This window comes from Dromiciops gliroides, chromosome 6, assembly GCF_019393635.1.
Source record: "Dromiciops gliroides isolate mDroGli1 chromosome 6, mDroGli1.pri, whole genome shotgun sequence".
Lineage (NCBI taxonomy): Eukaryota > Metazoa > Chordata > Mammalia > Microbiotheria > Microbiotheriidae > Dromiciops > Dromiciops gliroides.
The window spans coordinates 229718981-229744672 of record NC_057866.1 but is presented as its reverse complement, the minus strand read 5'-3'; the positions used below and the strand labels follow the sequence as shown (position 1 = coordinate 229744672).

General features: G+C 36.8%; 2 protein-coding genes across 2 annotated transcripts in view; one reads left to right on the top strand and one right to left on the bottom strand.

The window, feature by feature from the left end:
• DKK2 (dickkopf WNT signaling pathway inhibitor 2) overlaps nucleotides 1–25692 on the bottom strand; it is a 152582-nt gene that overhangs the window by 77733 nt on the left and 49157 nt on the right. The window lies entirely within an intron of this gene.
• LOC122731607 (ubiquitin-conjugating enzyme E2 C-like) lies at nucleotides 21066–21583 on the top strand. The gene is made up of 2 exons (XM_043971834.1): nucleotides 21066–21310; nucleotides 21391–21583. The coding sequence occupies exons 1-2, from the start codon at nucleotides 21066–21068 to the stop codon at nucleotides 21581–21583; spliced, it is 438 nt and encodes a 145-aa protein (XP_043827769.1).

Here is a 25692-nt window from a genome sequence, read left to right as displayed (position 1 = left end):
TCTCCCTGCCCTACAGATAGCCACCATTAGACACAAATAGGAGTGTGTATATGTGTGTGTGTGAAATTATGTAAAATTAATAAAATGTCTTTATTCATATGTCTTTTATAGTTAATGAGTATTTATAATAGTCAAAATAACAGTCATTCAAAGCCATTCTCAATCTTACTATATTCAAATTAATATCTTTTTAAAAATATGCTGAGGAAATGCCATCATTGATCAGTTCAATTAGCTCATATAAATTCTCCCTCCCATAACTCCCATTAGGGCTACTCATCCTCAAACTCATTAGATAATATTAAAAGTATTAGGTGAAACACCTAAAATAAAGTATATTATTCAGTAGAATATACGCTTGGGGTCCATGATGGGTTCGTTTTTATCTTTAAATTCTTAATGTTCAGCAAAGGGTCTTATAGTAAGTGCTAAAATCCCTGCTATTCAGGAAGCTACTGGGTTGCTTCAGGAAATCTAAACAACATCGGGAATAAAGCTAATTGGGTGTGTTTACTAAGTCTGGCACTGATAGGATGAATCCTTGAGTGCAGCAAGGGGGAGAGGACAGAGGAAAAACCAGGCTGCCCAAGGACAAGAAGACTTGCCCAGCTTAGAAAAAAGATCAAGTTAAAACTTCTATGTGAATCATCAATGGGCAAGATAGGGAAAGCCAGATAATATTTTAAAAGTTAATTTAATTTAATTTCATATATATATATATATAATGATGATTATGTGGTGATGGAATAGGTATTAACATCCCAGTTTTACAGATGGTAAAAATGAGACTGTGACTGGTCAAATGATTTGCTAAGGATCCTTCAGGTAGTAAGAGTCAGGGGCAAGATTTGAAATCAGGCCTTCCTGACTCGTAAACCCAGCATGTGAATGTGCCAAGCTTCCTCATATTCTCAGATAATTTCTTCCAAATAGAATAATTTAAAAATCTCTGAAACCATTATAAAATTTGAGTTGGATGGTGATAACAACTTTGAGATTTAAGAGCTTTTGGATAGACAATGTGACATTTTTTCTTATCCCTATTTTTTTCTTATCCCTGGTAAATTTCCCTTCAAGTTGAAGAAGGGTTGAAAATAAGTTGTCCTTGTAGCTTTCAAAATCTTTGCTCCTGATTATACTGCTACTTGTAAGAACCATACAATCACAAGAGTTTAGAGTTGGAAGAAACCTGGATGGCCAATTTATCATTAAACCTAAATCTTTGCTGTCCAGATTTCATCACTGTCTCCTTCATTGATCGCTGCCATTTTCCTAATAGGGAGTCACTTGATTCTCTAGTATGTATAGCACTGGACACAGCAGTAAGGGCCTGCAATGCTTATTGAGATTCCTGGTGAGAGTTTCCCTCTTCAGGCTCATTTAATTTGTTTCAGCAGAGGAAACCATGAGAGAATTAAGCTAAAGTCCTTGATTTAAGACAGAAACATTGATGGACAGCTTCCTTATCAGAGATATAGGGATGAAGACTTTTTGGGCTAGCTATTATCTTATGTATTAGTTCATAGTGGGTAGCTGGATACAACACCAGGTCTGGAGTCAGGAAGATCTGAGTTCAAATGTGATCTCAGTTTATTAACTACGACCCTAAACAAGTCACTTAACCCTGTTTGCCTCGATTTCCTCATCTGTAAAATGAGCTGGAGAAGGAAAGGGCAAACCACTCCAACATCTTTGCCAAGAACCCCCTCCCCTCAAAAAAAAAGGTCATGAAGAGTCAGACACAACTGAAAATGACTAAAAAGCAATAACAATTGGTTCTTAGTGTTGTGAAATTGTTTATCTTTGCCTTGGCTGTGACAAAAAATATCAGTCAGAAAAGAAGAAAAGCAATGCAATCTAGAGATAAGGAAGTCTTAAAGAAGGGAAACTGAGGAATTTGCAACAATAATTTAGACCTCTGGATTGTTTAAAAAATGTATTTTTATGTTTATCTTGAAAATCAGTTTCTCTTTATCATGAAATGAAGTAAATCCATCTCTGATTGTCCTGGGATCTTCAAAGGTAGAGTCATTTCTAGAAGAAAAGTGGAAGTATTCTAATACAGGTTGACCTCAATTACAAATATTACTGAGATAACATTCTTTCCAGAAAGAGGTCATAAAACTTCTATCAGCAGATTATAAGATCGGTGTCTTCCACATTAGAGAGAAATGTTTTGATTTTATTCCCGATGAAGAGAATGCATGGTTGGGTCAAGAAGAGCTGTTGAACCAGAAATTATAACTTGATTTTTATTGAATTATTCAAATGGTGTGGCTGAAAAAAAACTTGAATGCCAGGTTCCCTCTACTGGAGACCTCTGGAGATTTGCAAAACTGAAGGATCATGGAATGAAGAAATGTTTTCATAGTGCTATCCTTGACTTTTTCTGTCATAAGTAAGAACTACCAGGACCAGAAAAGAATGGTCACTTTCTCTCTTCAGTGACAGAAAGGGAGGACAAACTGTAGACTGACCCCCTTATTTTAGATTTAAAGACAACAGGAAATTAGAGTTATAGCTGTTGCTGCTGTGGGGACCACTCTTTGTCCTAGGGTTGTCTGGCTGACAACTCGTTTAAATTCATTCTACATGACAGGTCAAGGCTTTAAACTCTATGACCAAATCTGGTTTTTGCTTTTAATTTGATTTTTTTTTTTTTACTTAACAGATTTTTAAAAATCTGACCAAAAGTATATTTAACATATTTCTATATGGTCCAGTGGAAAGAGCACTGACCCTGGAATTAGGGGACCTGGTTCCAAATCTTGCCTCTGCTGCTTTCTACCTGTATAACTTCATTTCCCTAGGCCTCAGTTTCCTTATATGTAAAGTGAAAGAAGTTAGCTAGATGGCTTCTCAGGTTTCTTCTAGCTCTCTATGATCCTGTTAGTCATCTTTTACTTTTCCTAGTGATTGCTTCTCTGGAGTTGAGACATATACAATTAATAGGCACCATTATCTCTTGTTTGGGGTGGGGTCCATGGGGACTCAGGATAAAGCACACTGGTATTCATTCAGCCAGCTATCTCACATGTCCTGGGGGTATTACAAAGTGGGGGTGGTTAAATGTGTACTTAAAAGACATGGCAAAAAAATGGAAAAAAAGAGGGGGCAGCTAGATGGTACAGTGGATAAAGTACTGACCCTGGATTCAAGAGGACCTGAGTTCAAATCCAGCCTCAGACACTTGACACTTATTAGCTGTGTGAGCCTGGGCAAGTCACTTAACCCTCATTGCCCCACAAAAAAAAAAAAAAAAAAAGAAGACATGGCCATTCATCCTTCAAAAGAGAGAGCAACACTCTCTTTCCCTAAGATGAGTGGTGCTTCAGGGAAACAGTGTGGTACAGTGGATAAAGATCAAGCTTTGGAGTCATGGGTAAACTGTGCTCAAATCTAGCCACTGGTTAGTGTGACCCTAGGGGAGTCAATTAATTTCTCAGTGCCCCCAGACAACTCTCTAAGACCATACATTGCCCTGTTGGTGTGGATCTGTGTTGCTAGAGGGAATTTCTCCATTGGAAATTTCTTATGCTAATGAAATGTGTGTGTGTGTGTGTGCGCACGCACAGGTGTGCACATGTAATCCAGAATGCATATACAGGGAGCAGCTAGGTGGCACAGTGGATAAAGCACCAGCCCTGGATTCAGGAGTACCTGAGTTCAAATTCCGGCCTCGGACATTTGCCACTTACTAGCTGTGTGACCCTGGGCAAGTCACTTAACCCCCATTGCCCCACAGAAAAACAAAAACAAAACAAACAAACAATGCATATACAGTACTCTCATCTGTGTAAAAAGATCCACAAAAAATATAGATGGGATGCTAAATCATCATGGTAATTTCAACAGGATATTTTAGGGACCCTTTTTTTTCTCCCTGTGGTGACATGGGCTTTCTGAGGCAACTAACACAATTGATCACGCACCAAATCTGAAGTCCTGAGTTCAAATATCACTTGAGACATTGTGTGAAGACTGGGTGAGTTACTTAACTGGTGCGCTATTTTCCTTCACATTGAGGATTAAAAACTTGTGGTTCTACCCTAAAAACCCAAAGTACAACAGGACCAGGTCAGCTCCTGAAAACAAAGCCTCTATTTCCATAATAAATCCTACTAACTTAAACTGGACATATGGCAATAAATTTTCAAGCTCTGTAATTATGCCTGTGGGCACATTCAGTTTATCAACCTTACTAAGTTAAAAATTTTAATAAGTATTGCTCTTGCCCCCCCCTTTTGAAATTATTTTACTTTTTTTTTCCTTTATAGTCTAGCAAAATTACATCCGACTAAATGTACCTATTTAGTGAAAATGGATTCCATTAGTGGGTAATCTTATCCAACTATTGTTTTCTCTTTAAGAAAATAATGGAGAACATTTGCAGATGTTTAACGTCAGGCTCCTGTTTCTAGAATTACAATCTTCTGGGAGCCGCCAGCCACCGCAGAGAGCTGTCAGAACTTCTCCAATACAAGTATGATCCAGAGTTAATTCAGCATATTAAAAGGCCTTTTATTTTTTTTTTAAAGTAGGTGAGGCAGACGAGTACTAACTGACAGAGAGAACTTAAAATGTCCCAGCAAAGGGTCATGGTTTTCCTCTGAGTTGTCAAGCCATCTTCCTTTCTTTCAAAAGAAAGTGGTGAGAACTTTCAGACCACTTCTGAATAGATGAGTCTCTCATCCATCCTATCTCAATATGAAAATGTGGTAGCATTCATACTGACCTGAAAAGATGTTATGTTTTGTTTGAATTTCTTCTGGGAAAATGGCATATTAAGTGTATCCCCATCATATCTCTGTTAAACTGTTGCAATCACTGTGTGAATGCAAACACCAACTATCTTTTTGGATCATGGAAGAAAAAACAAATCCTTTTCTTATTCTGTAAAGACTAGGAAGGACTATATATACCATTGAATCTAGCCGAATTTCTTTATTTTACAAATTAGGAAAATAAGTCCCAAAGAAGTAATGTGATTTTTCCAACTTAACCTAAGTGATATTAGAAGTAATATTTGAGCTAATATCCTCCAGACACTACTCTTTCCCCCTGTTGTAACATGCTGCTGCCTTAATATCCAATAAAATGATTCTTATTTTAGATAACCTCTGTCATAGCCTCTGTTTTAGATAACCAGAGTCAGGGCAAAACATGAACTGGTTCCTTCTTTACAGAACTACCCACAGTTTGCCCTGCACACAATTTGTTTATATACAGTTGTTTGCATGTTTTCTCATGAATTAGATTACAAACTCTTTGATAGCAGGGGGTATTTTGCCATTCTTTGTATCCTTGAGGCTTAGCACAGTGACTGGGACAGAGTAGGAATTTAATAACCAACTAATGAATAGTTGACTAATTATTGACTGCCTGACTGGTCCACCTTGCTTTATGCAGGGTATGCATTCTTGAAATTTATTTTTAATTATAAATTTAATCATTCAAAGTATAGCAGAAGATCTCAAAATATAATGAAATGGGGGGGTGATATAAAGAGTAATCACATTGAATAATTAAGCCAATTTATAGCCTCCAAATGTGCTGTTAAATTCAGATTTTCTTTTTTCTTAGAGTGGAGCATATCTTTCATATTTTTGCCTTGTATCTGGGTTTGGGGGGGGTTGTTGCTGTTTATTATGAGTTAATATGAGATTATCTCCTTCAAAACGGAAAATAATTTGGTTTGGTAAGCATATATCATAATTTGTGTATTTAGCAATAGATTGTAAGCTCCTTGAGGGCAAGAGCTATTTTATTTGTTTGGCTTCATATCCAAAGCATCTTGCATGTAATATTTGCTTGGCAGATGTTTGTTGGACTGAACTGGGCACAGATCTGAGGCACTGGGGACCCAAAGAGTTCTTGTGAATATGTAATTAGATACATTAAAAGTATGTTCTTATATCATTTGAAAAATTTTTATATTTTCTGGTATAGCTGACCTAATAAGAGGCAAGAAGCCTAGAGCATTATGTCCCTTGGTTAGGTCTGAGAAAGACAAACAGTTCTGGTTTTAGTAGAAAGGGGCAATTAACCTTATGAAGAACATTGATTAACTGTTTTGTCCTTCCTATTGTTATGACAAAATGGAGGTTTTAAATTTTGTTCAGATTAACTAAAATTCTCATGCACATTCAGAAGGAAGAATCACAAGGGAAATTAACCTAAAGTCTGATCTATTCCAGAATAGTGAGTATCATCCCACTTATTACAATCTAATGCATCCCATTAATTACAATCTTTCCTCACTTTGGGTTTCTTTAAAGTTTTTATTCAATGTATAATTTAACATATGTGATTTGTTTAACATATATGACAGCATTCTGTGAACTGTGTTGTAAAACTTCGACTAATCTCTAGTATTATTGCTCAAAGTTGTATTTTTAAAGTAATTTCTTTCTCTAAAACTCATCCCCAACCTCTGGGTTAAGTCAGTAAAAGATGAGAACAAGATAATCTTAGAATAGAAATCTCAGGGCTTATTTTTCCCCATGCCTTCCTAGCCTAGAGGTGAAAGGTCTTTTTTTAGCCTCATCCTGAAGAGAAAAGGAGATGAAAAGAGAGATTTTATTTATTAAAATGATAATAAGTAAGGTTGATTGAAGGTCTTTGGGCATTTATCAATACCAGCTGGAGCAAGCCACATCAATATGGCTGATATTTCCTAGATATGTTTCTTAATGAAGCTATTAACATATAAGGATCTTAATAACTTAACAACTTAATATGTCTGAGTGCTTCAACACAAAAGGATTTCTATGGATCTTTGATCTCATTGACGTGTGTCCTCTTTCCATAGTGAAGGTCACAACCCTACCATATCTTCATTTCAATTTAATTCAATCCAACAAAAATTTATTTTTATTGTATTATTACTTATTGTGAGGTACCTAGATGGCACAGTGCTTAGACTTGAGTTCAAATCACAACTCATTCATATAAGCTTTGTGAACTTGAGCATGGTACTTTCCAGCTCTCTTGATTTCAGTTTCCTCATCTGCAATATGAGTATGGCAATAGTGCTGTAGGGAATTAATTGTGATTTGGGGCTTCCATGACCCCATCTTTGCTTCATTACGGTCAGACTGAAAAGATGTCATTTTGAAAAGCCTTGAAGAGATTATAGAACAAACAAAAGGAACTCTGATCAGATTTGTAGTGGGACTGAATAATACAAAGAAGCAAGAACATTTATTGAGTCAAAGTATTAACTAAAGTACCTAAACCCCACATAGGAGCTCCCCTATGCCCACATAGTCCTGGCCAAATTATAATGGGGAACCTCAATATTATGGCGAGCCACCCATACTAAATTTGGCCCATACAGTATCCTAGGGTTGTTGTAAGAAGCAAATAAAATAACAGAGAATGTAAAACACTTTGCAAACCTTAAATAATTATATAAAGGCTAACTTCATTACTATTATTAATTATTATGCATCTGTGCCAGCCTGTATGTTACACAATGATAATACAAATATAAAAATGGCAATGTTCCCTTGAATTTGTCCTTTCCTTTTATGTGACTTTTGGCCCATCCTCCATACTGGCTCCCTTTGAAAATGAAGGATTTGAACAACAACAAGACAAACTGTCCGCAGGGGGCTCACTTAACATTCTGCAGAACTTCTACCTTATTCATGATGCGCACACCAATGGCATACCTGTTATATCCATTAGTCTTGCTTCCCTCTCGCCAACCTTGTCTGGCCAACTGCCTGTTCTGAGTATACCTCTTTTTCCCTACATTTTAGCTCCCTTCTTCACAGTTCTTCATTGTTAAGGTGCTTTAGCTCCCTCTTACCCACCATGCATCTCTTGATCTCCAGGCAACTTCTTTAGAGACTGTGATATCCTGTGATCTGAAGCCATATACCACAACTAGAAGTATATTAGTGTTAATATGGGCCTTTGTTCAGGGAAAAACTAGGGGTCATTAAAAGTAGCAGGGGCAGGATGAGCTAATAATTTCTTTGGTTATTTCTATCGTAAGAATTACCCCAGTGAAATCAAAGGGATGGCTAGACAAGCTGTGGTATATGATGGTGATAGAATATTATTGTGATATAAGAAATGATAAGCAGAACTATTTCAGAAAGCCTGGAAAGACCTTGAACTGATGTATAATGAAGTGAGCAGAACCAGGTGAACATTGTACACAGAGACAACAATATTGTTTGATGAATAATTGTAAATGACTTAACTATTCTCAGCAATACAATGATCTAAGACAATCCCAAAGGACTAATGATGAAGCATACTATCCACCTCCAAAGAAAGAACTGATGTTGATTGAACACAGACTGAAGCACGCTATTTTTCACTTTCTTTCATTTTTTTTCTTTTATTCAAGTTTTCTTATACAAAATGTCTAATCTGGTAATCTTTTACATAATTGCATATGTATAACCTATATCTGATTGCTTACCACCTCAAGGAGGTGGTAGGGGAGGGAGGGATAAAATTTGGAACTCAAAACTTTAAATAAAAATGTTTATTATGTAAAAAAATAATTACCCCTATGGTATTTGACCTTTTGTTTTCCAAACATTTTTGAATTTTCTGTATTTGAGGACTCAACTTATAATATTTGGTATGATGAAGAGAAATCTGCCCTGTCCTTACTTTTTCTTTTAATTTAATATTGACATTTGCTTTAACAAGGATTTGGCAAAAAATTTCCATATCAGAAATTTGCTGACTGTTAGAATATTTTCAATTTCACTTTTTTTGTATATAATTTAGTATTATTATATATAGTGAGCCCCAATTCTATTCTTGAAAAAGATATTTATGATATAAAGATATAAGGCTGGTGTAGAGTCTTTTGTCTCTTACTTTTTTTGTTTTTGACTCATGTTTCCCAACATTTTTTCCCCTGTGTATCATGGATTGAAATATCAAAATATATGGCTGCCTTAACCTGTAATTTTATTGCTATAGGAAACTCCCAGGTGATGAAACTCCCTTTCCTAGTACAGGTTGGTACTTAAAGAGTTGCCTAGTGCACTAAAAAGTTATGTGATTTGCCCAGTGTCACACAAGTTTGCATGAGTCAGAATTGGAATTTGAACCCATGTCTTCCTGGCTTTGAAGCTAGTTCTCTATCTAGCATGTCAGGCTACTTCTCAGTATTAAAGTACATGTTGATTTAAATTTGAGGTCTTACAGAGTTCTCTGCCACAATTACAGCTTGAAAGATGCAATTATCTTCATGGTGGTCTTGTTGCAAATATTTACCATGAGCATGACATGGAGGACCAAATGTTCCATGAAATGATATTTCTCATTGCCTTTTGTCACTCCCCTGTTGTGCCTTCTCTCTCCTACATGTCCCAAATTTATCCTGTATAAGTCTTGCTTGTGTGTTATATCCCCATTAGATTGTGAGCTCCTTGAGAGCAAGGACTGTCTTTTTCTTTCTTCTGTATTTCTAGTGCTTATCATCAATAGACTGACTGACAATAACTCCTTTGTTTATCTATTCTAAAGAGAATTTGTTAGCCATCTTTGAATTTAGCTTTGCTTCTATCTTATTGATTTCATTTAGAATAAGAATGTTTAAGATTAACCTGATGCAATTACTCTGATTTAGACATTTAGTATGTTAGTCTACAGTCTAAAAATTGGATTATTCTTGAAAATGTTTCCCCCACTTCTCTCCCACTGATACTATATAGTAGAAGAAGAGGAATTTACAGAATGAAGGACCATTTTACCTTTCTTATTTGATGAATCACCATGCCCAAATAACTCATCACCAAGTGGCTAGCCCACTGCTAACAAGCCTTTCTCCTCTGTGCTCATCCTCAGAAAGGAGACAGTCCCTGATTAGGACCATAAGGACATTTTTTCTCACAAAATATTGTAAGAGTTTATGTATCCTCCAGGAATCACAGTCATCTCTATAACAGAACGAAACATGATATTGGGACTTTGTGGAAGTGATACTCCAAGGGAAATAAAATAATAGAGCTATAGAAGAGGTTTTGAAAACTCCTAGAAGGCAAAGAAATCAATAAGTAAATTACAACCAAGAAGAATTAATACCAAGATTTGGCTCAGATCGAAGGGCAAAATGAAGAGAGAGTTAGGTGGCAGAGTAGATACAACTCTGGGCTTGAAGTCAGGAAAACCTGAGTACAAACTCATCACCAGACACTTAGTAGTTGTATGATTAGTTGATTAACCTTTTGAGTGCCTCAGTTTCCTGATCTATAAAATAGGAATTTTGTGAAGATAAAATGAGAATAAATGAGGATACAAAAAATTTAAAGCACTATATAAAAAGCTAGTCATTATTATTATTATTATTATTATTACATTCACAATAGCTAAATGATTGAGGCAAAATAAAAATAATTAGAACAAAAATTAAGACAGGCTTTGGATACAGAAATAATTATTCTATTTTTCATTCATAGCTTGGGTTTGAAGTAGTAGGAATATTATCAAGAAATTGCTGTTGTTCAGTTGTGTCTGACTTTTCAAGACCCCATTTGCGGTTTGATTGGCAAAGATACTGAAAGTGCTTTGCCATTTCCTTCAGCTCATTTTTACAGTTGAGAAATTGAGGCAAAAAGGATTAAGTGACTTACCCAAGGTCACACAGTATCTGTGCATAGTAAAAGTTCTGAGATCTTATTTGAACTCATGAAGATGAGTCTTCCTAATTCCAAGCCCAGTGTCCACTGAAGCACTTAGCAGCCTAAGAAGGCTACAAAGAAGGATGGTAGGCAGATAGTTGTAGTGTTTTGGTGCTACTTTCCTGATATTGAGAGAGAGTGAGGATGGGGTGTATTTTTGAAAGGACATGAGCCAGAGCTGACAGAGACATATAGATGGTTTCTAATCTGCATCCTTGGAGAGAGCTTCTGAATTGATGAAATCACAGACAAATTTGAATATTTTACTATATTTAAAGCAGCAGTTTTAAAAATTTGAATTTTTCAGAAGATAAGGTATATATATACCTTATACCCTTATACCTTATATATACATATACCCCCCAAAAAATCCATACAATTTCAAAACAACTGCTCATTTCCCTTTTTGTTTAGTTCTATTTTCCATTTTCAATTTATTTTTAAAGTTATGTAGACACAGCCTTGGTTGTTTCCTGTATATACAGGAAGGTAATGTTTTTCTTGGTATAAAGTATAATGTTATAATTTTTTTAGCCTTTAAAATTACAAATACATATTTAATAGATTTATCACCCTGAGAGCTAGTGCATAAAATATGATAAAGAAATATGTAATGTGAAAAGAAGTATATAAAGATGTGATAAAAGAGCCTTAACTAGTCTGGAAGGAAGTATGCAAAGAGATGATAAAGAAAGAAAAGCAAACATCTACCAACCAAATGATTTAAAACAATGCTGATTTTCTTGAATACACATAGATTAAAAATGAATTAAACATGGTTCAAGGGAGTTTAATGTTTGTTGCACACTAAATAAAATCATGTTTTCTAAATGTTTAGTGTTTTATTAATGTGAACATGTACTTTTATCATGGAATGGTTCTTACTGGGGTTAGAAACTACAAAACCACACTTCAAGCAATGTTGGAATGTTGTCAACAACCAGAGGTTAAATTACAGTCTTTCTGTTTAATCTATCTACTATATAGCACTCATTTTAATTAGAGTAAAGAACACTGCACATACCCATTTGGAAAAACTGATTATAAATTTTCAAACTAGGCAAAATTTAAACCTTCAATTTTGTAACATTAGACACCATATAACTTACAACACATGAAACAATATTCATAATGGAGACTTCCACTCTAAGACCAAAAGGGAGGCAAAACTAGCTAGACTTTTCTTGGCATCTGTGGGGCAATATAAATAGGGAGATGACTTTGCAGGTAGAAACACTTCAGTTCAATTCCCATTTCTGACACAAACTGGTTTTATGACCCTAAGAAAGTTACATACACTTTTCAATATTCCAGGGAAATCTCTAGTAGAATACTTGCTGATCTTTGGTGGTAGATGGAATTTCCTCACTAGGAGTTCACACTACCAGTGAAATCAAGGATTTGGATGAAAATGTGGAAGATGGACACCAAAATGAGTACCCTCATGTTCTTATTGTTTTTATTCTCATGTTTTAACCATAATAGAAACAGGACATAATAGGGAATGTAGTACAAATTTTCAAAGTCAAGATTTTTAGGTTTAGAGAGCAATCATGAAATCAAAGTAAAAAGCTGTATCTCATTTCTATAGACTTGTGATATGAACTGTCTGTCCTTTCTCTGATTTTGAAGATCAGAGATTTTTGTTGTTGTTTGTTTTTGTTTTTGTTTTGCTGAGGCAATTGGGGTTAAGCCCACGGTCACACAGCTAGTATCAAGTGTCTGAGGCCAGATTTGAACTCAGGTCCTCTTGGATCCAGGGCTGGTGCTCTATCCACTGCACCACCTAGCTGCCCCAAAGAATTTATCTCCACCCAAATCTGAATGGAGCACAATGGCTTCCCCACCTGGGTGGGATTGGAACAAGACTGTTTTTTTTTTTTGTTTGTTTTGTTTTTTATTGGGGGGTGGCAATGAGGGTTAAGTGACATGCCCAGGGTCACACAGCTAGTAAGTGTCAAGTGTCTGAGGCCAGATTTGAACTCAGGTCCTCCTGAATCCAGGGCTGGGATCAGAGACTTTTTAATGGAAAAACCAGAGAAAGTCTTACAACTTCTTGGATTTTTTTTAAAAGTCTCTCATCTCACACTCGTTTGGAAGTGCCAGTGACCTTCTTCTAGGTACTATCCATATAAATAAAACCTTAGAATACTATCTGAAAACCAAATTCCTTAAAAATTATCTATCATGATATTCTTACTTTCAGAACTGATGAAAAGAGATCTTTTTTAAAGTTATTCATGTGCAATCATTAGTCAGGTTGTGAAAGAAAACAGACAAAATAACTTTAGAAAGAGGAACTAACAAATAAAATAATACTTCAATCTATATTCAGATATCATCAGTTCTTTCTCTGTTGATGGTTTATATTTTTCATAAATCCTTCTGACTTATGATCCTGGTCATCATTTCTTTCACAATTATTATTGCTAACTGTATTACTCTCCATCTTATTTCCTCCCCTTGATATTTACTCTGTCTTCTTTCACCCTATCCCTCCTCAAAAGTGTTTTGCTTTTTACTGCCCCTCCCCCAATCTGCCTCTCCTTTCTTCACCCCTCCCCCCTTATTCCGTTCCCCTCCCCCTTTCCCTCAGGGCAAAATATATTCCTATACCCACATGTTCCTATACCCTCTTTGAGCCAATTTTGATGAGAATAAGGCTGACTCACTCCCCCACTCCTTCCCCATCTTCCCCTCTACTCCATAAGCTTTTTCTTGTTTCTTTTATGTGAGCCACTTTACCCCATTCCACTTTGCCCTTTCCCTTTCTCCCAGTGCATTCCTCTTACCCCTTAACTATATTTTGAAAATGTCATCATAGGGTAGCTAGGTGACACAGTGGACAAAGCACCAGCTCTGGACCCAGGAGGACCCAAGCCCAAATCTGGTCCCAGACCTGCCATCCTACCCTGCCTTCCCCACAAAACACAAGAATAAACAAAAAATAAATCATCCCTTCATAGTCAATTCACACCTGTGCCCTCTGTCTAATTATATTCCTTTTAGCTGCCCTAATACTGAGAAAGTTCTTATGAGTTAGAAGTCTTATCTTCCCATGTAGGAATGTAAACAGTGTAACCTTTGAATATCCCTCATGATTTCTTTTTCCTGTTTACCTTTTTATGCTTCTCTAGGGTCTTGTATTTGAAAATCATATTTTCTATTCAGTTATGGTCTTTGCATCATGAATGCCTGAAAGTCTTCTTTTTCATTGAAATCCCATTTTTCCCCAGAAAGATTATACTCAGTTTTGCTAGGTAAGTGATTTTTTCCTGTAGTCTCAGTTCCTTTGTCCTCCCAAATATCATATTCCATGCCCTCCAGTCCTTTAATTTAGAAGCTGCTAGATCCTGTGTTACCCCGATAAAAACAAAGCTATTTTTTTAAAATACTAGTTTCCTAGACAATTTGAAAGCTTGCTGAAGGCCAGAACTATGTCTAACTCATTGCACACAGGGATTATTCAATGACAACCCACTGAATGATTGAATCAGTGAATAAAGGAATAAAGCAAGAATTAAAGTAATGTGTTGCATGGTCTTCCTTAAATGTGACTTAAAACAAGCTAAAAAAAATGCCAAGAAAAATGAGACCAGGTAAGGCTTTTCAACAGTGTGAACCAGTACATTTTTCTTTGTACTTTTTTGGGGGGGCAGGGCAATGAGGATAAAGTGACTTGCCCGGGGTCACACAGCTAGTAAGTATCAAGTGTCTGAGGCCAGATTTGAACTCAGGTCCTCCTGAATCCAGGACCAGTGCTCTACCTACTGCACCACCTAGCTGTCCCCATAAACCAGTACCTTTTTAAAAAACAAACAGAATATCCTTTACTTTTTTGGTGGGGAGCAAACCTTTAGTTCACTTAATGGGCTGGGCTGAACTGAAAAGCCACAGACTAGCCAAGTCAAAGATAATAAGTAGGAAGCACCATGTCCTGTTTCATGAAAATCTTTTTCTGTGCTTAATTTTTTGCACTTTATACATAATGACTTTTCCATCTTCCTTCAAAGAAAAAAAATTTCAGTTTCAAAACCATGTGTTAGAGAACAAATCTGTCCTGAATTATATCATTCTGAACTAGCTGGAAGACACTCTTTCTTCATAATGCCTGATTTCAACAGGGCATGGGTATACAAACACATTGTTTAATTTTTTTCAAGTCTTTATTTTTGTATGGGGGGAACTTTAAGTATCACCTTGTGGCTCTGCTGTTAAATAGACCTACATGTTCTCCTTGAATTTTATTTGCTCTCTCAAGAAGCATAAGCTGGATCCAATTTTAAAATGAAAGAACATGGCACCAACCATTTATTTATTTATTTATTTAGAAAAGGAATGGCTTTACAATGTTTGCTGTTTGGGTTCTTTTATTTAGCTTTTATTTTTTTTAATTATTCTCTTCAAAATGTGAATGGAAAATGTTTGTTTGCTGGAGGGCCTCACATGCTTCTGGTTTGCTGGCTCAGTGTTGTCTACTGACAAAAAGAGACAGAGACAGAAACAGAGACATAGAGAGCCAGAGACAGGCAGAGAGAGACAGGGAGAAGAGGAAGAAGAAAGAAAGAAAGGGAGGGAGGAAGGAAGGAGGAAGGGAGGCAGAAAGGAAGAGAAGGATGGAGGGAAGGAAGGAAGAAGGGAGGGAGAAAGGAAGAAAGGAATGAAAGAAAAAGAGAAAAAGAAAGAGAGAGAAAGAAAGAGGAAAGGAGGGAGACAGAGGTAGAAAGGAAAGAAGGGAGGAAGAAAAGTAGGAAGGAAAGAAAGAAGGGAGGAGGGAGGGAAGAAGAGAAGGAAGTAGGAAGGGAAGGATGGAAGATGGAAAGGAAGAAGGAAGGAAGAAGTGAAAGTGGGAAAAGGAAAAGGAAACTTAACCTCTGATCAGCAAGTATTTCCTTTTTTGACAAATATTAGGTCAAAAACAAATTCTTTGTTATGGCTTAGACACAGTTCAGGAAGTACGTAAAATAAACAACTGCCACCACAGTAATAAAAAGCAACTCATTCTTGTGTTCTACCTTTTACCTCCTGGGACCACATAGTGGGTATTACCCCAAGAAGAAAGAGAGAAAGCCTTCTCTTGCTGGACAGTACTCAAATGGTCTTGGAACAGCAGCATGAATAAGTTGAAAGGAAAATATGATCCAACTTTAAATATTCTCCTAAAGTTCAGTCCCACATTTCCAAGTTTCTCCTGGACATCTCCAATGGAATGTCCAACTAGCACTTCAAAATCAACATGTTCAAAACTGAACTTATCTTCCCAACAAAACCTGCCCCTCCCAAATTTCTGCTGAATTTTCATCATTTCTCCAAGCACAGTCTCAATTAGCTTCATCATCTTTGACCTCTACATCTCTATTACTCCACCTATTCAAGCATTTCCCAAGATTTTTCAAATTTACATCTCTGATAGTTCTCAATAGTAGGTGCCTTCCACCTATGTTGTTACTTCCTTGGTTTAAACCTTCATAAGCTTTCATCAAAACTATTATATTAGCTTCTTAATTGATTTCCCTGCTTCCACTTTCTCTTCTCTAATTCTTTTTTTTAAACACACAATATTCTTGATAATGCACAGGTTTGACCATGTTATCCAAGAGCCCTCAGTGATTCCCTTTTCCCTCTAGCAGAAAATACAAACAGCTTGGCCCTTAAGACCCTCCACAGTTTAGATCTAACTTATCTTTATAGACCTATTTCATTACTACTCTTTTCATATTGTAGATTTCAGTCAAATGACATGGCTAACTACAACAACTTGCTTGTCACATTCTCACATTCATATTGTCCATTACCCATTCTCAGAATTTATTTTGTCTCTTGAAATCATTTTTTTCTTCTACTCACCTACCTCCGATGTTAACTCTTCTATGAAGTCATCTCTGGTTCTCTCATTCAATAATAAAAATAGCTAACATTTGCATAGCACCTACTGTGTACCAGGCAATATGCTAAGCCCTTTGCAATTATTATTTCATTTAATCCTCACAAAAAACCTGGGAGGTAGGTGCTATTATTATTCTCATTTTACAAAATTAAAAAAAAAAAACCTGAGGTTAAGGGACTTACCCAGGTCAACCTCTTTCTGAGGCTGGATTTGAACTGAGGTCTTCCTCAGCCAGAACTCTATCCATTATATCATCTAGCTGCCTCTCTTTAGCTGAAAGTAATCTCTTCTCCAATTTCTTAGACCACTTCATTTCTACCTCTCCTTTGCACTTCATATCATACTTATGTAATAATTGGTTCAGAGATTCTGAAATGACAAGAATGAATTAGGTACAATTTGAAGAATTTCTTTCTATGGCTCATTGCTCCCATTCAGACATCATGGGAACTTGAGTATCTAAGACTGCCCATTGGGTTGTCACCATCTCCCCTTACAAATGTTAATGGCAAGAACCCCAGGGGTAAGCAGACATCTATGTGGGGAAGACACAGTGTTCAGAGCAGCTATCAACAAATCATTAGTTATTCTCCTAGACTATTTAAAGAACATCCCTATGTTCCTTTTATGCTGGTAAAATCTAGCCCCAGGGTATCTTTGTAATAAAGTATGGAGTGGTTATTGAGTGACTGAAGTGGAATTGGTTGTTTTTGAGTGAGAGTAAGCATGTAATATTTGTTAAGTGTGTGCAGAATGTGTGTTGAATACTGGGGATTAAGTATAAGACCTTAGTGTCAATTCTATGTTCAGAGTATGTGACAAGAAGAACACCCAAGAGCATCATGGAAAGGCTCCTAGTCTAGAAGTCAGAAAATACGTGCATCTAGCCCCTGGCTCTGACACTTAATAGATATGTGACCTTGGACATGTCTCAATCTCTGAACCTCAGTTTTCTTATCTGTATAATGGGGATGACATAGGTTATGAGTTCTTGCTAAAGATAACAATAACAATGTTGTAAAATGTTTCACAAATGTTAAATTAGCTCATCTATATAAATGTCAACTATTATTATGAAGAGGCAGTTTCAAGACTAGTTGGGGGTATGTCTGTTTCAATGCAGCACAGAGAAGCAACTGATTAACTTAAAGTTTAAATAATATAAATAATCCTTAGGCAGAACTCATGAGACCTCATGACATTGACTTATCAGAAGACTCTATGGCCTCAGTCACAACAGGGGTTGCCCTGGCATGGTTCCTCAGTATTACTGAGGACTCAGTGGAACATTGAGGTCACTGCTCCCTTTCTCATTCCTTTCTGCTCAGTATTCTATTCCAGTGTTTTTCTGGCTCAGTACCACTCTGCTCACTAATTTGTCTACAATTTCCCAGTTCTCAGAAGATGGAATAGTGATGACTCCTCACCTCCTCTACCAGAAGGAGACTTCTGTGCTCTACCTCTCCAAATAATTCTCTAGGAGCCTGCTCCAGGTTGTTTTATTTTGTGTGTGTGTGTGTGTGTGTGTGTGTGTGTGTGTGTGTCTGCCTGTCATTTTCCTAAGTTCCCAAGGATAGTAACTACTGTGGGGCGAACTAGGGAGAGTTATTCAAATTATTCAGGCTGCTTCCCTAGAATTCCAGCATAGGGGATATGGGACTTTGGAGATGGGATGAGCCAAACTTTCCTCAACAGTTAACAGCAATGGGAAGAAAACAGTGCATAATCCTAGCTGGACCTATTTGTATGCAGTCATCTCCTTAAGAGACTATAAAGTTCTTTCGGCTGATACTGTCATTTTTACCTTTGCATTCATATCACCTCATCCACTTCCTTGAGTAGAAGTGCTTAATCCATTTTGGTTGCTGTTGAATGTGCCAGAAAGTATGTACCATTAGCTCACATTTATATTTGCAAATGCATGCATTTCATTTGATGCTCTCAACAAGTCCATGAGTTAGGTGCTATTCCCATGCTATTTTTACTGACAGATGAGGAAATAAAGAGTCAGAATAGTTAATGACATGACCAGTATCACAAAGATAGCATTATGCATGGTATTCAAACTCAGGTCTTTCTAAGTCCAGCACTACCCATTATGCAACACTGCCTCAGCATATCAAATAAAACTGTCAAAGGACTGTTGTTTGTTCAATCATGTTTGACTCTTCAAGAACTTAATTGGGGTTTTCTTGGCAAAGATACTGGAGCAGTTTACTATTTCTTTCTTCAGCCCATTTTACAGATGAAGAAACTGAGGCAAACGGGGTTAAGTGACTTGCCCAGGGTCACACAGCTACTCAGTGTCTGAGGTCATATTTGAATTCAAGATGAGTGTTCCTGACTCCACAGCTCCATCCTAGAATCTGATTAGTTCCTAGAGGCAAAAATTGATGTTACTTGTTTGTTCTTATTAACTTTTTTTAAAATAAGGGTTGCTCAAACATTTGATGGCTCCTCCTTATTCATTAGGCATGAGCTATCAAAAGTTATTTTTTTTAAATCCTAATTCAGTCGACTTTTTAAAAAATTGCACTCTTTTTATAATATGCTATGAGCCAATGAAATGGTAGCAGAAGTGACATCCAAAATATCTTGCCAAATGGGCCACACACATAGAACTGAGAAAAGGGTCTTGACTTCCTGTCTTTTGACACAGGTCAGTCAGAAGTAAACCATACTTTGTGAGCACAGTCATGGCAGAATTCACATATTGTTTCTTCAGTGGGCTTTTTATTCTCTTTCTAGGTGGGTCCCTTTGACAGTCACAGTGCATGACTCTTCACTTTTAACTGGACAGAAAGAAGAGTTATATCATTAGTTTTTAGGAAGGGAGATAAAATTTAGGTGGTTTTAGGAATTTTTTTGTGTGTGTGTGTGTTTAAATAGGACTTAATCTGCTACAATCATTATTAGGTCTTCAGTATCCAATTGTAAATTATCCACTCCAGTGACTATGGCCCCATACTATAAATTTCTTCTTCTACTGATCTCAAAGTACGCTAGTCCCAAAGAGAGATTAATTCATTTCTTGTGATATAGTCACTCAATCTTAGAGAATACTTCATTTCCCCAAGGCTCCCTTCATAATTAATAGGCTGTCTCATGTTGGGGCATGTGCATTTTCCTGTGGCCTTTTCAGAGTAAATGAAAGGGAGTAGTAATGTGGGTGTGGGGTGTAAAAGATGAATATTGAGGAGGAGGAGGAAGAGGAAGCACAAAGATATATATTATAACCTTAAAAAGTCTGGTCTTGTGGTAAGACTGCATTAAACTATCATGAATATTTAAAAATAAAATTTAATTATATGATATAATAAAATGCCATAGCTATCCCTATAGGTATAATTCTTATTCTAATGAGAATTTTAGATAGAAAAATAGCTTTTCCATGTTGTGTTTATGGGGTGGGCTGATCATAGCTTCACCTAATGTCAGCTGTAATTTAAGATAACATTAGCTATGACAACCAAAAAGCTACCCCAGAAAGGAGTGGGAGCTTCTGATCATTAAGGAATCCAAAAGGAAATAGTTATTTTTTTTAAATAACCAGGTTTGTTTTTTGTTTTTTTTTTCTCCAAGATCTTAATGACCCAATTAAAGCTTTATATGGCTTGTTGCTCTGTGTCTAGAAGTAGAATGTGACTCAGAGCAAAAGAATTTCAGTATCGTGGTCATGTTTTTAAAGCAGACATGTTAGCTATGCACCTATCAAAACCCCAGAGAGCCAGGGAGCCCCAGAGGTGTATCCTCTTTCTGTGCATTGCAACACCTGGTGTTGGGAAAAGGAGTGTCCCCAAACATATAATCTTTTCATAACCAAGGGATTTGGTCTAGGCCAAATTTCCAGAATCTGGGTGAAAATATTGAATGACTGAAACCCCATGTCATATGCACAGTGATTGTCAAATGATAAGATGAGTTTCTTCATTTGATTTTGTTTCCTGAAGTTTGGCTGCCTGCAAGCCTAGATTTTTTTTCCCATCTGTTTTTTCAGCCCATTCAGTATCTGTCAGTTTGCTCAGCAAACTTCACAGCATTTCTCCCCATCTGATTTAAGTAAAAACTCTTCCTAGGCAGGCGGGAAATGTGGCTCAGAAACCTATGTGATATATCTATGAAAAACAAACAAACAAGAATTAGGGAAATAGGGACTTGCTGAATGAGAACTTTTTCATTTGAAACAAGGCTCTTGGGAGTCCTAGATTTAGAACCTAAGAAAACCTAGAGACCATCAAGTCTAATTACCTTATTTTATATATGAAGCAATGGAGCTACAGAGAGAAGGGAGAAAAGTGATTCCAAACAAATAAACAAAACCCTAATGACTGAGCTTTAAGAGATAGTGTGGAAAATCTTTTAATTATTGAGATCTCATCGACTAATATCCACTGTGTGGCATCAGTGTTTTCAATGCTCAAGGCATTAAAAGTGGATGGCCAAATTCAAATGCCAGCAAGCGGGCCTGGAGCCCTGCAGTTGCTGCCCCGGAGTTTCTCTTGTTTTATGTCTAGTCCCCCATGGCCTCACAGAACCATGACACAGCCACTGCCAATGCCCCCGCAGCCTTCCATAAGGGGACTGAGCCTGGGGCAAGTGCAGCCCATGGATCTGTGGGCAAGAAGTTACAGCAGGAATTGATGACCCTAATGATGTCTGGAAACAAAGGAATTTCTGCCTTCCCAGAGTCTGGGAATCTCTTCAAATGGGTTGGGACCATCCACGGGGCTTCTGGGACAGTATATGAAGACAAGCTCTCCCTGGAGTTCCCCAATGGCTACGCACATAATACTCCCACTGTGAAATTTGTCACACTTTTTTACCATCCTAATGTGGACACCCAAGGCTCTGTTTGGACATCCTCAAGGACAAATGGTCAGCTCTGTATGATGTCAGGACCATTCTACTATCTGTCCAGAATCTGCTGGGAGAACCTAACATTGACAGCCCATTGAACACACAGGCTGCTGAACTTTGGACAAACCCCACAGCCTTTAAAAAGTACCTGCTGGAACCCTCTGTGAAACAGGTTGACTAGCCAGGAGCCCTGACCCTGGCTGCCCAGCCTATCTTCCCTTCATCTTGTGTGTGTGTGTGTATCTTTTCTCTCTTCTGTACAGGACTGTATCATACTGTTTTCCTTTTTTTAAAACTCTAGTCCAGCTCTCAACATTGATATATAAATAAATTTGTTTTGTTTAAAAAAAAAAGTAGATGACCAAGGAAGTTAGACTCAGAGTCTTCAGTGTGTTCCTGCCATGATTTAGGTATGCTCATAAGAGTGATCCCTAACTTCTCAGGAAAAATCCATATTCAGAATAGAAGAATGGCAATCCCCATTCTGTGACCCCTCTCCATTGCATACAACCTGATGCCTCCAGCTATCTGATGAGTGGGCTCAGTTGTTGCAATGAGGAGCAATACTCTTCATTGAAATAACAAGCAACGAAACATAGAAAAAAAACCTGGAGTCAATGGCTAAGGTGGGCTGGGCATAAAACACCAAAAAGTTGAGTGTGACTAATTGAAATATTGCTTTATCTTGTTCTATACCCTGTTATTTGTTTGTTACTGGTCTCATGCAGACTGAACCTTGGAAATCACCTCAGTCCTTTCTCAGAACATACTATGATCCTAATTTTGGCCTCAGCTTTTTGGCCTCAGCCACTGCCTCTGGCTTTTTCATCTCCACTACTCAGTTCTTGAGTATTAATTGGGTCTTAATTTCTTTACATCTGTTTTCTGACCCCTATATACATACAGGGCAAAGAACTTCTTCTAAGGCTTCCATTTAAAGAACCAGCTCTTCATTTCTTACCAGCTGTACTCCATTGTATTGTGCCCATGTTCTAGGTACCTTTTTCATCCTCCTTTGCCCCCCTTTTTTCATCTTTTCAGCTGCCTTTTATATGTTGCCTCCCCCATTAGATTATGAGCTCCTTGAAGGAAGAGACTGACTTTCTTTTTCTTTGTATCCCTAGCGCTTAACACAGTGTCTGCTACATAGTAACTTAGGTGCTTTATAAATGTATAAATTGACTGACTGACTTACTATCTACACAGACCCCCTTTGCTTGGGAAAGGGTTTGAACATACAAATGCACCCTGATCAATCACAGCTCATGATCTCTTGGTTCAAGCTGATTAAGCACATCCCATAACCTCCATTCTAATTATATTCCCGGTGATCCATCCTACTGTTGAAAACAACAACAATATGTGCAAAAAAGTTAAACTTCAAAAAGTAGCACTGATCCATAGGAAGGCAACAGAAGAGGAAACCATAATGTACAAATAACAAACATTAATGAGAAAACAACAAAAGTATTAACAAGAAATTGAAGTGTTTAGATTTGACTTCTTAGGAACCAGGTGTCCAAAGCACAAACTCATAAACCCGTAGAGCCACAAATGGAATCTTTAAAAACAAAACAATGTTGACCTGGGTTGACCTGTTTCTTACCTTTCTCTTAGTCCTTAATGCCCAATATGCTGTGCAAAAAGGAAGTCAACCAATCAAATGAAATAAAAATTATAGCTCTGTGGAGATGGTTCAAGATCCAATTGTACAATTAATTTACTATATGGTATGAAAAAGTCATTTAATCCCACTGGGCATCTACTTCCTAAGTGGCAAAATGGGGTTTCTTTGACCAATCAGTCTCATGTATAGCTTAAGGAGGAGAAGATAATATAAGGATATTGAAGTTCATTTGTGTGCATATGTGTATGTATAGAAATAGGATACTGTTCGTGTGTGTGTGTGTGTGTGTGTGTGTGTGTGTGTGTGTGTGTGTGTACAGTTGGGTGCTCAGCCAAAAGCAGTTTTAATAGGTGTACTTGGAGATGACCATATCACCCTCTAACGCTCAGTTTGTTCTCTCTCTCCCTCTCTCTCCCTCTCTCTCCCTCTCTCTGTCTCTCTCTCCCTCCTTCATTCCCTCCAATGGCAATATAGTGTTTATTTCTAGACTATACTCATAAATTACAGAAGAAGGAGAGAAGGAAGAAGCAGAGGAGAAGGAGGAGGAGGAGGAGGAGGAGAAGAAGAAGAAGAAGAATGGCTTCATACACATTTCTGTTCAAGTTTCAATGATCTTGTTTCCTGCAAAGTCTCCATTGATTTTAATCTAATTATAATATAAAGAAGGTACAAAACTATACAAAAATATTTTAGCAAACTATATTATAAAGCAGCAATCACCAAAACTATTTGGTAATGGCTAAGAAATAGAGTGGTAGAACAGTGGAATAGGTTAGGTACACAAAACCCAATAATAAATGACTATACTAATATACTGTTTGATAAACCCCAAGACTCTAGCTTCTGGTATAAGAACTCACTATTTGATAAAAACTGCTGGAAAAACTGGAAAATCGTAGGGCAGAAACCAGGTATAGCTCAACATCTCTCACTGTGTACCAAGATAAGGTAAAAATGGGAACATGATTTAAAAATAAAGGGTAATACCATAAGCAAATTGGGAAAACAAGAAATAGTTTCTGTCAGATCTATGGAGAAGGGAAAAATTTATGACCAAAGAGATAGAGAACATTGTGAAATGCAAAATTCATCATTTTGATTATGTTAAATTAAGAAGTTTTTGCACAAACAAAACCAATTCAACCAAGATTAGAAGGAAAGCAAAAAGCTGGGAAACAATTTTTGCAGCCAGTGTTTCTGATAAAGGCCTCATTTCTCAAATATATAGAGAACTGAGTCAAATTTATAAGAATTCAAGTCATTCCTTAATTGATAAATGGTTAAAGGATATGAACAGGCAGTTTTCAGATGAAAAAATTAAAGCTATCCATAGTCATATGAAAGAATGCTCTAAATCACTATTGATTAGAGAAATGTAAATCAAAACAACTCTAAAGCACCACCTCATACCTATCAGATTGGTTAAGAGGACAAAAAAGGAAAATGATAAATGTTGGAGAAGGTATAGGAAAAATGGAACACAGAATGCATTGTTGGTAGAGTTGTGCTCTGGAGAATAATTTGGGATTATGCCCAAAGGGCCATAAACTGTGCATACCCTTTGACACAGCAATACCACTACAAGGTTTGTATCCCAAAGACATCATAAAACAGGGAAAAGGACCCATATGTACAAAAAATATTTATAGAGGCTCTTTTTGTGGTAGCAAAAAATTGGAAATTGAAGAGATGCCCATCAGTTGGGGAATGGCTGAACAATGTGTGCTATATGAATGTAATGGAATACTATTGTCCTATAAGAAATGATGAGCAGGTGGATTTCAGAAAAAACCTGGAAAGATTTACATGAACTTATATGATACTATTGAAGTGAGCAGAACCAGGAGAACATTGTACATAGTAATAACATCATTGTGCAATGATCATCTGTAATGGACTTAGCTCTTCTCAGCAATGCAAGGATCCAAGACAATTCCAAAAGACTCATGTTGGAAAATGTTCTCCATATCTAGGAAAAGAGCTATGGATTCTTAATGCTGATCAAAGCATACTATTTTCACTTTTTAGTGTTTTATTTCTCGTGGTTTTTCCCATTTGTTTTGATTCTTCGCTCACAACATGACTAATGTGCAAATATGTTTAACATGATTGTAACATATAACTTATATATTCTATGTAATAATAACATATACAATAAAATAGATAACAAATATAAGGAATTTAAGAGAAACCTGGAAAGAACACATTTGAACAGAAGTAGAAAATACCAGGAGAAGAATATATGTTATGACTACAATAATTAAAATAAAAACAACACTAAGAGGAAATGACCCATCTTAGTCAAGGACTAAAGAACCACTTCTCTTAATAGAAAGATGGTGGGTAATGGGCATGGAATATCACCAATTCTCTAAGCTGCAGCTGTTTTGTGAGTAGGTTTGTTTAATTGTTTTTCTTTGTTATCATAGAGGATTCAATAGATTGGGAACTAAACTGAGAAATAATTGTGTGATTTTTTTTAAAGCCATCAATAAAACATTAAAATGAAAGAAAGGAGTTAGAGTAGATCTGTATCCTAAGGTCCCTCCCAGATCAGAAATTCTACCTATCATTTTCTAAGATTGATACTTTGCTATGCTGAAATGTGCATCTTGACATAATGGATTAAGAAAAGTTAGTTAATTTATATGTATTCCCTAAAT

What these genes read in the sequence shown, in the direction of transcription:
- LOC122731607 (XM_043971834.1), top strand. Translation starts at nt 21,066, where the DNA reads ATGGCCTCACAGAACCATGACACAGCCACTGCCAATGCCCCCGCAGCC. An exon ending in GAAGACAAGCTCTCCCTGGA is followed by an intron (nt 21,311 to 21,390) that starts GTTCCCCAATGG and finishes TGGACACCCAAG; the next exon opens with GCTCTGTTTGGACATCCTCA.